Here is a 15,853-nt window from a genome sequence, read left to right as displayed (position 1 = left end):
GGAAAAGTCAATGAGACAGACTGTTACACACATAATGGAATATTTTAAGAGGTCCTGGTCCAATAATGTTATATACACCCTTGCAGGAATTGAACAATGGGGCAATGGCAGAAGTAGAGTTGATCATATGCAATACAGAGCTCCTGCAAGTCTGTTTAAAGTTGATTTGTATGTGTTATGATAGAATAGTTCTTGTTAACATTACCAAAGTCCCACAGATGAAGTCACTTAAAGTTTCACTAATTATTTATCCACTTCTCAGCTCTAGATGTTCTGTTTCCATTGAAAATGCCTGAGTGTTACTCCTCCCAAAGGCCTTAACTCCTTTACTGTCCAAAGGGATGATGTACAACAGAACGTAGATCCTTGTTTGGTGGGAAGCCTTTACAACCTCTCTGTGCATATTCCAGTTAATAATCAGATATTGGGTCTCAGCTTGCCTTTTCAATCACCACCATTTTTATTTTATTGGCCTTTTAATTCTTGGCACTTAGACAAAATTGATAGCATCCAAGCTCATTAGTACCAGATCTTTCCAAAGAGGTGTGATAATGTTCTGGAAAAATCACTGCCTCTCTTCAGCACAGATAAACATTCTCATTGTTCCCCAGTCTGTCCCTACTTTCACAGGACCTTTGCTGATGCCTTTTTTTCTGAGGAGAAGTCCCTGGCTGGGGTGATGGTGTTGGCCAGGTCACTTTTCTTTCTTTTCCTCAGTTTGCCTTCCTGTAAAATCATTATAAGCTAAAGCTTCCTTTCAAAGTATGCTGGAAGCATCTGATAAAAAGTGTCAACAATACACACCACTTTTATTATTGTTGGTTGTCATAGAGAATCCACTACCAGAAAAATCAAACTGCCTTTTGCTTTAATGTCCTTGAGGTGAACAAAACAACACCTTAGCCACCCAAGCCATAGCAGCAGTAAATCAGCCTGGGGAAAAGCTGTTCTGGCATAGGCTCACATACATTCATACCCCATCATGAGCCCCCTCGTGCTGCCTGCAACAAGCTGCTGATTTCTAAAGGAGATAAGATGAAGTCTTGATGTAGAGATTACAAAACAGGAAATATGAGGCCCTCGACCAGTAGTGACAGGAGGAAATCCACCCTCTTACCGCCCCACATCCTTCTCTGAGAGGATGACACGCAGAGAAACCTGCCAGCTCTGCAGTGGCAAACAGCAGGTGGGTCTGTCTGGGAACCTCCCTCCCAACAGAGCAGAGCAAGAGCATGGGCAGGACATTGCTGTCATCCCCTGTTTGTCCACAGCAATGAAAAAAGATCCTTAACCCAGCACCCAGGCACGAGGACAGCCGTGACTGTACAAGTAGAGAATTCCACAGCTTTCTATTCCTTAACTTTCCTGAATACAAATGTTTAAAAAAAAGTCTACGTGGCAGGGAAGGCAAGGAACAATTGGCTCCAGAGACAGTAACATCCTGTTACCAATACAAAGCAGTTAAAATGTGCCTTAGGCTCCCAAAACCTTGAGATTGGCTCACCAAGTAAGTATTATTACTGTTAACAATAGATTTTAAATTAAGTCTTTTCCTCTTGCTTTTTTCTTTTAAAACTGTCATGGCCCATGCTTTTAGGCTCCTCTCCAAAACCAGAAAGAGCAGAAACATGATCTATGTCGTACAGCAGAGTCCTGTCCCTGGAGTTGCCACAAAACACCAAAGACCACAACATTTGCAGTAAAATCCCAATGTGGTTGTATTCCTGTCCTCTGTCCTCTAGCTTAGGGCTGTGTCTTGGGCCATCAGCCAGGGTGTCATGAATTTCCCTGGTCAGCAGTGATGTTTCTGAGGACCATTGCAGTTAATGTGAGCACATTTGAGGCTGCTCCAATGTGTAATGTGGACTCACTTCCAGCTATTCTACAACCTCCTAAGTATAATAGTGTCTTGAAAATACTTTTTGCCTCCTTCTTTTATCTACCTTGGCAAAGCTCAGGGCAGCTGAAGACTTAACCCACTAGAGAATCTCTTGTGAAATGCCAGGTGAGAGCTCATGGTAACATCTGTAAGGCACACAGATACAGCTGTGTATCCCTCCATACCCATATATCAGAGGAGTTTTCACTGATATTTCTTCTTCCCTTGTGAATCTGAGATGCTCCGGTACCAGCTATAAAAGGCAGCACAGAGAATCACTTAAACCCCTATTAAGTCTTTCAAAGCTGAATTTCTCCATTTCACAAACACCAGAGATACAAGGAGAAGGGGTTGGACAAAGGGGTAAAGTTAACACGAAAACCCTCTAATTCTACTCAGGCTTTTTTTTATTGCTTGCTTGCTCTGCAGTGGTCATCAGCCACTAGCCTTGCTGCAGCTTGGGTGGGGAGTAGAATGTGCACCACTTTCTTTCATTCTTACAAGGCATTCTAGACTTCTGCCCAGATCTTTCTCAGATGATTTATTCCATCCATTTCTCCACTGCAGATTTTGAGCTCCCAGGAAGAGTGGTACAAGGCAGAGCTCAGAAGTCACGAGGGCTACGTTCCTAAGAACTTCATTGATTTCCACGTTCCCCCGTAAGTGTGACAGAAATGTGTCACCACCATGGCACATTTCCACTAGTGCTGTCAGGGGCACAGGCAGAGGACAGGACAGGGGAAGTGCTGGGCATAGCATCCTGCCCTTTGGCGCTGGCAAGGATTGCTATAATGCTACACACACTTCTGCCAGCACAGTGTATTTCTATCCCAAAGCATCCTCTGTTCTTTTGGAGCTGAGTGGATCTCGATGGTTGCTGTCAGTCCCAAGTGGCTCTTTTGTTACTGCTGCTCAGAGGGATGCTGGGATGTGGCAGGAATTGCATTTAGATGTCCTCAGAGAGGAGAATAGTCATGATGTGAAGTCTTGGGAACAGTGACAGACTAAGCACAAAAAGATTTCCTCCCTCTTTGACTCTTAGGGACACAGCCTCCCTTTTCCCACTGTGCCACTGCATTCCCTGCCCTGCAGAGGCTGGTGAGTTTGTGTTGGTGCACTAGAGGTCAGTGCAAGGCTGCACGAGTGTGCCAGCTGGTGTTAGTCCTGGCTAGGCAGAGCTGATAGACCAGACTCACCACCCTGCTCCCTCTCACTCACAAACAGATCTGTCAGAGGAGGGGAGTACCTGCACTTCTCTCTTCCCCCTGAGCAGATGGCACTGCACTTCCAGAAAGGACTGATGCGTGTTGGGATGCATGTTAAATGTGCTCCCCAGCCCTATGCCACCCATATGGCAGTGCATGGGATTTTTACAACCTTTCAGCAGCACAAATGCTCCCAGAAGCACCTCTCACCATCCTTTTTGTCAAAAGTGCTGCAGCATTTCAGGGGTGAAATGCAGAGCATGCACCAAGCCCAGTACTTGTGACTGTAACTCACTGATGCCCTGAGCAGTCATACTGGGAGCACACAGGGATTTTGAGGTTACAAATAAGTGCCTCTGTCCCTTTTGGAGGTGGCACTTAGTGGCCTTTTTGGACATAAGCCAGCCTGCTTGTCTGAGCTGAAGGACATTATTATTTTCTGTGCAAATATGGCCTTGTACTTTTGGGCCTCAGGGGGATGAGATCTTCCAGTCAGTTGTTCTTGTTCACTCTTTCACAGGGCTGTGCCATCACTCAGAGGCACTGGCAGCTTCTTTTCTCACACACATTTTTCTCGTGTTGCTTTCTCCATGCAAGAGCTGCAAAGAAATATTTCCACTCTGACACTTTTCTAAGTGCCAGGTCTGCACTTTGAAGCAGCTCAGGCCAGATGACAGAACTAGATGTAGGGAAGAAAGCTGCCTCCTATTTTTGATGGTTGGGTTTTACCCATCTTTTTCTTGTTATGTAATCATTGAGACTGGTTATCAAAGTCTGATTTTTCTTTGCTAATGATAGGTAAACTCTGATGATAATAAAAGTGGAAATGACAGATGATAGGAAATTTGCAGTCCTTAATTTTAATGCAATACAGGCAATTAAGTATTAGGTAAAGTCAAAGATTGCAGATTGTAGATCTTATTAGCTGTGGAGTAGACATATGCAAATGTATGTGATTTTTTGTTTCTGTACTGAAAAATTTCTACTGACATCTTACTCTTTTACTATTTATGGTAACTTTCTTATTATTAGTCCAGTGCCTTATGCTGTTGTTTGTTATGCCTGGCTAAATTTGTGTAAATGTGCTTATGTATTCTGTGCTTCTGCAATTTTGTGGTAACTCTTGCAGGAACCAATTTATTAGCACTAAAACTTTCATGGCTTTCTTCTGCTAAAAATTTATGTGTGTTCCATGCAATATATCCATCACAGCCCAGCAATTTTCAATCACCTTGCCAAAAAGCAATTTGATCTATATGTCTGAGAATTATGTATGTGTATAAGTGTACACACACATTTGTAATTTTAAATTCCTTCGACTAACCTTATTGTACTGTGTCTGTAATTACAGTGTCAGCTGGGTGTTGCTTCTTAGCAGACCAAAGCTTACATTGTTCTCTTTGCATGTACAAGCTTTCACTACTCAAAGGAGATGGTCTGCACCCATCAACCTCCTGTACCTCAGCAATGCATGGCCACTGGGAATAGTCATGTGGGCTCCTCTCATTCTTTTGTTTTTGTCCCTCCACCCTGCTTATTCACATCCTCCCTACCCTCCATTTTTTAATTCCCCACCTTAATTCACATCCTTACTCACATCCCCATGACTTTTCCCACTTGGCAGCTGGTTTGATGAGAAGATATCCCGCCACGAGGCAGAGAACCTTCTCATGAGCAGAGGCGTTGGCAGCTTCATCGTCCGGGCCAGCCAGAACTCTCACGGTGACTTTTCCATCTCTGTCAGGTATCTGCTTCTCACAGCATATTCCTGCTTCTTCTCCTCTTTAATGGTGTCCCTGGCCTCCTCTCATAAGGATTCCTAACGTGATGTAGCCTCCTGAGAAGTTTGCATGCTGCCAGTCACTGGTAGTGCTGCTGTGTTGAGAATGAGAACAAATTAGGCATCTGATTCCCAAATGTTTCTGCCTCTTTTCAAGTGACACAGTGAATGCCCCATTCCAGAGCTGCATTCCCTGGTGACCTCCTCCTCTGAAAGAGCTACAGCAAAGCAGAGTGGTGCAGGGAAAGCCTCCCACAGTGCTTAACATGTGTCTTCCATTTGTTTTAATTCCCTGACAGCTCTGGTTGCCAAATCCAAGAATTCAACTACTACCTATTAAGAGATTACTGTAGCATTGTTAACTTATTTCCCAGAGGTCACTGAGGAGCCATTGGACAAGGAAAGGTTTTTCATTGCTTGCAGCCCAGCTGCATTTCAGCAGCTTGCTGTAGCCCAGCACTTCTCAGCGGATTTGCTTCCAAGCAGAACTCTTAAATGATGTTTGGTTTCCCAATTTTCAGTCAAATAGCTGATAACCAGTTTTAAATTAGAGTCATGATTAACAATGTCTTTTTCAAGTGGTATGTACTTGCTGATTCAGGCAGCTCTAAAAGTATCCAGGAGGAATGCAGGAAAGCATTCTGGCTACATTTGCACCAATTAACACCAACAAATCAAGTACAGTCAGGCTCTTTCTCTGGCCCTGAAGTCAAGCAGTGTGGCTGAGGTCAGATCTGTATGGCTGCACCCTCTTCATCCCACCAAACTTGTATTCAAGCAACTCCCTGTGAGCAGCTCCTGGCCTGTTCTTTCTAACCATGGCCCAGTCTAAGGGAGAGCTTTTCCATTTAAACCACAGCCACTTCAACAGCTTGGGGCTGTAGCAATCAAGGATAGCATTCAGTCCCTGCCTGTCCCCATTTAGTTTATTTGTGCAGATGTAGCCTCTGAGAAGAGTGTTTTGAGTGCCTGGAGCTGCACAGAGCAAGGAGGTGGGTACCAAAACCAGATCACATCTGGTGCAAAGAGGAATTGTACATGTCACACAAGAGGTGAGAGGAGGAGAGGTACAGGGGGAATAAGGGGCAGAAGGTTGAGATTGTTAATTTATCTTGTAACAGCATCAGAAAATTCCTCTTTTTTTTTTTTTTCTTCTTTTTTTTTTTTTTTTTTTCTCCTTTTTGGATAGGGAGAATGACCTGTAGTAATGATGTTACTAGATTTTATACAGTTTTAAAGCTTAGTATGGCTTCACATGACTGTGTCTGCATGTAGTGGTGATCCCCATGGTGTGTAAAGGTGTAATACAGGTTTTATAGCCAAAGCAAACTGGATGTTAACAGGACCTGCAGAGGCTGTTGTGGAGACTACAACTGCACTTTTTCACCCTGGAAGCTCCTGTGACCTTTATTTCAAAAGAGAGGATATTGTTCTGATAGTGCTTTGTGACTGGGCAGCCCTGGGGCACTCTGTGTTTGCAAATCCATGAGTCTTTTGAAATAGGGCCACATCTAGGTCCAGTACACACAAGGACTGCCATTGTCTGACTTTCCAAAAGTCTAGATTTGGCCAAGCAAGAAGTTTTGCTACCCTTCTTTTGAAAAAGAGACTTTTTCAAAAAAGGTAGAAGTGCAATCTGTTTGATGATCTCTTTTCCTTTGGGATCCAGGCATGAAGATGATGTGCAACACTTCAAAGTGATGAGGGATTCAAGGGGCAGCTATTACTTGTGGACAGAGAAATTCCACACACTGAACAAGTTGGTGGACTACTACAGGACAACTTCCATCTCCAGGCAGAAGCAGATCTTCCTAAGGGACAACAGCCAAGAAGAACAGGTAAACACAAACTGTCTTTAGGAGTTTCTCAGTCAGAAACCTTTCTGTGGAATTCCATGAGAATGTCTCAGGATGGAGAGGAGGACAGTCTGTCCTTGGAAACCCAGCCACATCATTACATTGGTGGGGGCTGAGACACAGATTTTAGTGGAATCAGTGGTATGTAGAGTTGTATAATTGAGCAGAATTTTTTGATTCTTCAAATCTGAATAGAGGTGCATTGCTAAAGCTGTGCTAAGACCTCAGAGATTAAATTCTAAGATGTCAAGGGAAGCAGGACTTACCTTATTGAAATGCCTGGATTTCCTAAGGGCAGGTACAGAGCTGACTGTTGGTTGTAACTGAGAAGAATTTGAGTCTGGTTTCTTAGTGTCCTACATGCACCCAGAGTACAACTACAACTGCAGGCTTGTCTGCTCAGAATTGTCCATTTCTGCTACCAAGCAAGCACAGTGAAAGGGATGTGAAGGAACAGAGGGCAGAACCTGGAGCAGTTAACCTGGCTGTCAGGAACTGGAAAGTGCTACTGAGAAGAACATAGCAGATCTGGGAACAAGATGTGCCTTCAGGGAAGGTATAGTTGATGTTTGAGGAGGCAGAGAAATCCAGTCCAATGAATGCCTGGTTTTGTGCCAGGGGAGCAAAAGAATTACACAGCAGAGGCTGCTACACATTGCACTCCCTATACTGGGAATGGACATGCCTGGTCACTGCAGCAAACAAAGTCCTGCTTTACTGGGAAATGGACTCTGGTATTAAATTACCAGCATGTGCAAGTAGAGGCAAGGCAGAAAGTATGTGACCTGCTGACAACAGCAGTAAAGTTTTATAGGCTGCGTGTGGGTCATTCTTGTTGTCTCAAAATGAGAGATAATCCATTTTTCAATCTGAAGAACAGACCTAGGTTGCTGTCTCTTTCTAGACCATTTATACAGAGCTTTAAAAATGCACTAGTAAGGTATTAAAATAGAGGCTCTGGGATGTGTAAGAGCAAGACCACAGTGATGCATCTCCGTGTCTGGGAAAGGAAAGAAGGACTGTATGCATGAATATCAGTATAACAACCTGTTTGGGCTGACTGTGAGCAGGAAGGGAAAGAGATGCATTTGCTCCAAGATGCAGACAGGCAAATGAAAGAACAGAACTCAAGTTTGCTTTGGCAAACTCTCAGTACATTTGTTATGGTGATGGGCACAGCAGGGTATGTGCAGCACTCATCACAGTGGGGTTTCTGTTCACAATTCAGATTTTAGATGCTACAGCCATTTGATAAAATTATTGTAATATAGATTTCAGTGCAGAGAGAAATTAAGTCCAAGGGCAGTATTTCAAGAGCTTGGCTCCTGTGCTGATCCTCACATTAGTAGCCACATTTTCAGCCCAGTACCTCTCAGTACTACCTATTACTGACTTAGATGGAGAATGGCTATGACAAAGATGTAAAATACAGGATTCCTGGTTTGTCCTTCTGTTCAGAGGGGTGGGGTCTTTCATTTGAAAGAGCCTCCAGGGTAGTGGTAGTGCTCAGTGTGCAGTGATTGCACAGCTGTAGTCAAGGATGTGGTAGGATGCAAAAGCTGACCTCACTTTTGAGCTCTTTGTTCACCAGGAGAGGCGGGGTGGGAGCCTGGAACGGATAGGTCGGGACAGATTCCACATGGGAGGAGCAGCTGGAGAAGATCATTCTTCTGCATCCAAGAGATATGTGGAGCATCCTGTTCCCATACTGCAGCAGCAACAGGTACTTTCAGAACAAGGGGTGGGACATCAAGCCCAGGCATATGAAACATTGGCCTTTATTGCTTCGTAGTGAGTGAAGTCACTTTGCCAAAAATCTGCAGCTCTCAGCTGTGCACACAGAAGAGAACTTGCTTCCTAGACGTTTCCTACTTTTTTTCTCCCTCTGCCTGGGCCAATTTGTGTTGATGTGACTTAGATATGTGGTCATATGGCTACTTTTGTTTGAATTTGATTTTGTCTCATTCTTCTTTGGGTAATTTGGCTACTGGATTTATAGGTCTGCTTTCTGTCCTTTACACTACGAAGCAGCCAAAGAAAAAGTGGTGAGTCCTCAGATACAGTCAGCTGCATCAGCACCACTGATGTTCCCCCAGCATATGGGACAGAGGAAGAGCAAGGAGTGGGCAGGACTGGGTCATAATAACTCCAGATTGTCTCCTTGGCAAGCATGATATTTTATCTGTGAGTTAGAACAACCTTAGTTTTTCTCCAAAAATCTCAGACACCAAAAAAGTCCCTCTCTGACCACTTGTCCCAGCAGCTGTGACACACAGCTGAGGATAGCCAACTTTCAACTCTTAAGAAGTAAAACCCAAAATAGAACAGTCAAAGCTGACCTCCTCCATGAGGGTCATTACTTGCAGAACTGGAGCACAAGACATTTTTGGAAGCAGACATCTAAAATTCTTTATGGGGGGCTTGCCCCTGACTCCTTGCCCACTAACAACTCTTGAGTCCCCTCATTTACATATCTCAGAATATATATGTCATGGTTTAATCTCAGGTGGCAACTAAGTACCATGCAGCCACTCAATCACTCCTCCTCCTGCTGGTGGGAATAGGAAAAGAATCAGGAAAAAGATAAAACTCATGTGTTGAGATAAGAACAGATTTATATTTGAAATAGAGTAAATTATAGTAGTAATAGTTGTTATTATTATTATTTTCTATTTATTTGAAAGGAAATAACAAAAAGAGAGAGAGGAAAAAAAGTCAAGAAAAAGAAGTGATGCACAATCCAACTGCTCATCACCCACTGACTGATGCCAGTCCTTGACCAGTTATTGGCCTCTTCTGGCCAACTGCCCCTGGTTTATATACTGGGTATGGTGCTTTAGAGTATGGAATATCCCTTTGGCCAGACACTGAAATGTCCTTGATTTAGAGTGAGCCACCACTTAGCAACAACTGAAACATTAGTGTATTATCAGCAGAATTCACATGCTAAATCCAAAACACAGCACTGTACCAGCTACTACTAAGAAAATTAGCTCTATTCCAGCCAAAATCACAACAACATGACTTTTCTGCTGCTGTTTTCTTTCTAGGAAAGGCATGGTGGGAGTCTGGACAGGAAAGACGTGATGCACAGGCTGAGGGATCATGGCCAAGGAAGTGCAGGAGCTATGCAACGGAGACACACAGACCCACTGCACCAGCAGACACCAGTAGGTGATGCACTGGGAGGCCTCATCTGCCCAAGACACTGGGTCCCTTAGCAATGGCCAAGCAGTCTGGACAGTGCCACCTACATGGAGGTTGCATGAGAAGTAGTGTATATTGCCTGCCAGGCCATGTCTTACAAGACATTTCTGAGTCTCAAGACTCTATTCCAGCCACTTAAATCTGCTTGTGGGGCACTCTGAGAGTAGGATTACAGTGTTGTGTGAGCACAGTTCTGGTAACTGCTCTCAAGGTCAGTCTTGTGCAGCCTCAGTGGAAGAGGGAACTTAGCATGAGCTCAGCAAAACAGGCATCTGGGACATTGGAATGAGCACAAGCTCAGCCATGGATTTTGACGGAGCATGAGCCCAGTCCTGCAGAGGACATTTCTGAAAGACTAATGATCTCTTCTAAGAGAACTTCAAGTTCATTAATGCACATGGCTTTCAATTATCTTTGCCACCACAGCCAGGCAGTGACTGATGTCAGTAGCTAAATGTGCAGTACATTTTTTAAGTTCTATGGACAGCAGGCTCTTGATACTGTACCATGCTACAGTGCTCCTCCTGTCCTGCAATGCACTCATAGTCACACTGTCTCTTCCATTAATTTTTGCTGCAGCCCTGAGAAGGCCTGAGGTCACTCAGCTCTACTTGTCTGTGCCTGGCACATCTCTCAGACCTTCTTTGCCATCACAGAACTCACCTACCTGATAGCCTTGGCTACCCTCTTAGCACTTGGGATGTGGGTATGGTCCAGATGTGTCTCTGCAGACACCCCAAACCACTCCCCCACTGCATCCACACCTGACCTTCAGTAACTACCTGCTCTGCAAATTCCTACTGTGTGGATGCCCACATAGGATGTGGTGTCTTTCTCAGCCTGTGATTCCACTGCCAGCTACAAAGTATTTCACCATCAGCTCAGTGTGACCTAAGGCATGCTCCTCTTCCTTGAGAAAATGTCCAGCTTAGCCCACAGCCAGAGAACCTAGATCCAAGGAGAGAAGGGAAGGACAGCAGACCTTACTTAAGTGTGAGTGAAAAAGAACAGATTGGATTAGGAGATTTGGAACGTGTTAAAAAATAGGGACATGACCTTTTTTTTGGCAAATGCCCTGGATCCTTATTGTAATCCATCTTAAAATACAATGTTTTTTATCTCTCAGAGGCTGTGGCAATGAATAACAACATGCTTTTGCCTGCCACATCCCATCAGTGATGTAGAAGCCACAAATCCAATTATAGGAAGGTCTGAATGTCCAACCAAATAACTAGGGGCAAGTACTAAGCAGGCCCTGAATGGAAGATTTATCAAAACTTAGTCTGCCTTCAAACAGATCTCTCCATCCGTCCCTGCCAGATATATCTCCTAAATTATCCATGCCCTGTGGTGTGGATGCCAACAATTTCCCAGAAAGAAGCCCAAGCTATGTCCTTTAAAATATGATTTCTGGTCAAAGTGGGAGATTGACTGCAAAGCCTTTTTAAAAAAAAAAAATCTCACCTCATGATGCAAGTACCCACAAATCCACTGAGGCTGCTGAGAACCCAAACGCCATCCCTTGGGTGTCCCAGTAAATCCATCCCTCCTTCCTGGCACCTTGGCCACTTCCTGCTTTAATTGCAAGTTGGCTTAAATTCCTCACTGCTTGTCCCTGCTCAGTGAGTGCATTTAGTGGTGCTCAGAGGGGTGGCAGAGGATGGTGTGAAGCCCTGGCTGCCTGCTGTCCTCTCTCCTCCAGCGAGCGCTGTGGGTGCGCGCCCTGTACGACTTCGAGGCCGTGGAGCACGACGAGCTGGGATTCCGCAGCGGGGACATCCTGGAGGTGCTGGACAGCTCCAACCCATCCTGGTGGAAGGGACGCCTGCGTGGGGAGCTGGGGCTCTTCCCTGCCAACTATGTCACACCAGTGCTGCTCTGAGGGCACAGCAGAGCTGCTCCTCTGGCACGACAGGGACAGAGAGGGAGTGCGTCTTCTTGCCACCAGGACACACGCTGTTCATTGTCTTGTCTTAATTTATTGGCAATTGGTCTTTTTAAATGTTGGTATGAAAGAGAACCCTTTAAAGAATATTCTCCCCCCCCCCCCCCCCCCCCTGTATTTCACAGTCATGAAGAGGAGGGAGCAAAAATCTTGGACTGTTCATTGAGACTTTGCTGGTCCTCCCTGCCCTGTCACCTCTTTGGCTAAGTGTTGATAGGCTCCTGCAATTAGGTTTATTCTGTAGAAATGCCCTTCAGGAAAGTCAGGCTTCAGGTTAACTTCAGGTTCAGTATTCAGGTAGCCCTATCCCTTAATTTTGGATCTGGTCTCTTCAGGCTCCATTCCACCTTTCTTTCAGAGGCAGGAGGGATGCAAGTGAATGAAATGATCCTTGGCAACCACATTAATCCTTCAGTTTGGGAAGGAAAGTAAAGGAGCTTTAGGTTGAAGCTGAGGCAATCTAGACTTTTTTTAATAGTTCCTGGCTTCCCCATTTCATACTGCATGTGTGGGCTGTATGGATATACAAGATGAAGGGAAGGAATCCTGTAAGCTTTTGTACAAATATACAAGTGGTGAAGGTATGGGAGGGCAAGAAGTTTTCTTTGCTTCTTCTCATAGGCCTGCTCTTCTTTCTGCACCCTATAACAACTTACCCATTTTCAAGCTGCTCTTTTAGGTACCTACACTTCAGCTAGATGGCTTGATTAGAGCAGATCAGGCCCTTCAGCTAAATTAGTATCCTCTGGATTGGATAACAATTAATATCCCTCAGTGGTTCTTTTTGTAGAACTGAACTGGAGAGGGATTGGAGAGGTTTCTCTGGTTTGGTGGCAGAAGTTCTTTCCCTGAGAATTTGCTGTGTTGAGGATCACCATGTATACAACTTACTAGAGAAATGTCTCAGCCAACAGGTTAAGCTGTTCTTTTACAGTATGCAGAGAATAAATCTGTAGCCATCAAGTAGTCTGTTCTCTGTTCCAGTTTCTTTTGGATTAAATAAGGTAAATTAATAGGTTTTCTAATAACTGCTGAGTGAATGCCCAGTTGTGATAGAAACATGTTGCAAATGCCCATTACCTGTCCCTTTTACAAACCCTGTGAAGGGGATTCTACTGCATAACCACTGCTCAGGCATGTTGATATTAAACAAGCTGCCTGAATTTTTCACAACATGTGGGATCATTGCAGTCAGCAATGAGAAATGATGATTAATCATTACTGAAAAAGAAAGAATAGGCAAGTGAAAACCTTTAAACACAAATCAGGCTCAGCAACAAGGAAAAAAAAAAGCCAGAAAAAAAGTTCTTATCTTTCATTAGTCCCAGTGAAAGAAAAAGAACCCAGGAAACAGGTTCTTGGTGAAATCCAATTCAATGTAGCTAGCCTGAATAAAGCTGCCAGCTAGACAGAGTATTAGCACAAAGAACCCATTTTGAGACAACTCCAGCAAAAGCAGATTGTTAATGGGTGAAGTAAAATGAGAATATTTAACAAGGCATATAAGCTCTAAAGAGAATAGAAAAGGCACATCAAGAACTTCTGGCTGCCATGGTGGCCCAGGGAACACGACTGCCTGGGCTGGACATGGCCCTGTTCTCTTGCAGGAGCCCTGTTCTGGCCCTTTAGTGTCTTCTTCTGAAAGGAAGCCCATGAGGCTTCTTTTGGAACACGATCCCTTACTATCTGTATGAGGGTGTAACCTCAGTGACTCCAGTGTGAAGAGTGTTTTGGTGTGATTTGCCCTTTTTTAACCTTTTTGTGTGCTAGTTGGTTTTCTACTAAGGCAATAGCAAATTTGGAAGAGAGAGGGTTAATACTCAGTGAGAGAGAGGGAGAGTATTAAGGCCAGGAGGAGATGGAGCCAAGAAGCCAGAGACTAACAAAGGCAAAGGAGGGATAAAAATGATGAATCTTTTATATTCAGCTCTGGCTGAAACAAAAGAAATGGTGTATCCACAATTATTCCCATCATGTCAAATCATTTTTCATTTAATTCCTTTTTTTCTATATTAGTTACTTTTAAAATTAGAAGCACCTTTCCTTTCCTCAGCACCCTAAAGACCCTCTTGGTAGTGAAGATGTAGTTGCACAAAATTAATTGAAGATAATGCACTTAGCAGTTTGATAGCTCTTCATGCATTTGAAACCCCTTTACAGAGATTAACTAATTAAGCAAGTCTAAGTAGTGCATTGTAAGTACCCCCATGTTAACTCATGATTCATTTGAGGAAGAGGTAAGTTTTCACGTGATTTTTTAAATTGATGTTTAAGGAACTAATACCTAAGGTAATTAGCATTAAAGGACTGCACACTAATTATGGACAGCATACCAGAACCACAGTAAAATCAGGATTTCTCATTATGAGCAGCACCTAATGACAGCAAAATTAGCAGGAGGTGACAGGCTCATGGTGTCTGTGATAACTCCAGAGTGCCTTGCTCTGCTGCCCTGTGCAGGGGCCAAGCTCAGGGTGCCTTGCCCAGTCTCTTTTGCCTCTGCTTTTGCAGTGCTGCCTGCATCTACTGCACGTTGCAGGAGCTGGGAGGCTCAGGTGTCAGCCTGCATTTTTGTATCCTCCCACAGTTAAAGCCATTTTTCTGCCAACAAAACAGCAGTGCTAAGGATTGAGGCTATTCCCAAGTCACTGGAGACTCTGCATACAAGGGGAGGTGTGGGCAAAGTGGTGAATTTTGAGGGGATAGAAGGAGCTGTAGGATAGAGGCATTTTCTGTGCCCCATGCCATTTTCTGCCCATGAAATTCTCTCTCTCATAGATCAGGCCACTTAATAAGGAAAGAGACAATCCTCTCCTCTAACCATGTACCCTGCCAACCTTCCTGCTCTTCCTTCCAACAGGTTTTAATTGTAGCACAATCTTTATTAATATTGTGGTGATTCACTTGCACCTCAGAGTCTATTAGCCATGCAAGAAGCACACACTAGCAACTAGGACTGGAGCCTTAAGGTGACAGTGCTGCACTGAGCTCACCTGACATCTGCCAATGTTTTGGAAGGAGCCAAACCCCTGGAACATATCCCAAGAGAGTCCACTATGAAACCAAAACGGGAAGGGTTAAAGAATAAAAACAGAAGATTATTTTGTTTCTTATTTTTCTTAAGCAAGAAAGTTCATGAGAAAAGAGAATGTAAACTGAGATAAAAGTAGGAAAAGTATGTGGGAAGGCAAGTATCATAACAAATGAAACAGAGGAAGCTGAACATGTACGTGATAAAATAAGTTTGATGAGCACAGCTGAGCTGTTCTTTCTCCTGTCTGAATGAACTTTTTGCCTATGTTCTGCTGCAAATCCATATTTTGCTTGGAAATGTCTCTGTGATTAATAAGGCTGAGCTAAAAAGAGTAAATGGAAATTTCCTTTCATGTGAAAGATGTGCAGGCAGTTTTCTGTGCACTGGTGTACATGTTTGCTATAACAGCTGTGCTCACTGGAGCACGCTGCAGAACCCACAGGATCAGGGCTGGTTCCCACTGGACTGCTCACAGGTAAGAGCACCAGGGAGAGGATCCTCAGGGCTGCCACAAAGTCAGCTCCTGCTCAGGCTGCTATGCCAGTCTCTTGTACCAGGAAAACAAGTTCATGGGTGGTGGTTGTTATTTAAATGGATGTTTCAGTGGGCTGTGCAGGAAATTAGAAGCTTTTCACAACAGCCACCTGTTCATGATTTTTTCTGCTTAGTGGCACCTCTCATCCTTCCTCCCCAAGAGGATTCCAAGAGCTGCAGGTTCTTTTGCCTTCAGCCCCTGTGGACAGCAACCAAGCATGTCAGAAGCAGAAGATCCAGCACCCAGGACCACATGGCTTGAACCGCCTTGGGCAGCAGAGTGGCATCATCTGGGACATTTTGCACTGCAGGAGCAATGCCACAGCAGGTGCAGTCCAGCAGCAAGGTGAAGGATGATCTCTACCCCAAGTGGGAAGAAGCAGGTCTTTAGTAATGTCAGTGTCACATCATAG

General features: G+C 44.2%; 1 protein-coding gene across 3 annotated transcripts in view; it reads left to right on the top strand.

Annotated features, from left to right (window-relative positions):
- GRAP2 (GRB2 related adaptor protein 2) overlaps positions 1-15,282 on the top strand; it is a 100,459-nt gene extending 85,177 nt beyond the window's left edge. For 2 of the 3 annotated variants that reach the window (XM_079304682.1, XM_079304683.1), the window contains 6 exons: positions 2,447-2,538; positions 4,709-4,828; positions 6,534-6,702; positions 8,312-8,443; positions 9,771-9,894; positions 11,630-15,282. In XM_079304682.1, coding sequence (XP_079160808.1) covers positions 2,447-2,538; positions 4,709-4,828; positions 6,534-6,702; positions 8,312-8,443; positions 9,771-9,894; positions 11,630-11,904 — 912 coding nt within the window. In that variant the 3' untranslated portion in view covers positions 11,905-15,282. The remainder of the gene's footprint in view (positions 1-2,446; positions 2,539-4,708; positions 4,829-6,533; positions 6,703-8,311; positions 8,444-9,770; positions 9,895-11,629) is intronic. The other variant, XM_079304684.1, reaches the window with a different exon arrangement.
- The last annotated feature ends 571 nt before the right edge of the window (positions 15,283-15,853 follow it).

This window comes from Erithacus rubecula (assembly GCF_903797595.1).
Source record: "Erithacus rubecula genome assembly, chromosome: 4".
NCBI classification, from domain to species: domain Eukaryota; kingdom Metazoa; phylum Chordata; class Aves; order Passeriformes; family Muscicapidae; genus Erithacus; species Erithacus rubecula.
This window is presented reverse-complemented; position numbering and strand designations above follow the sequence as displayed.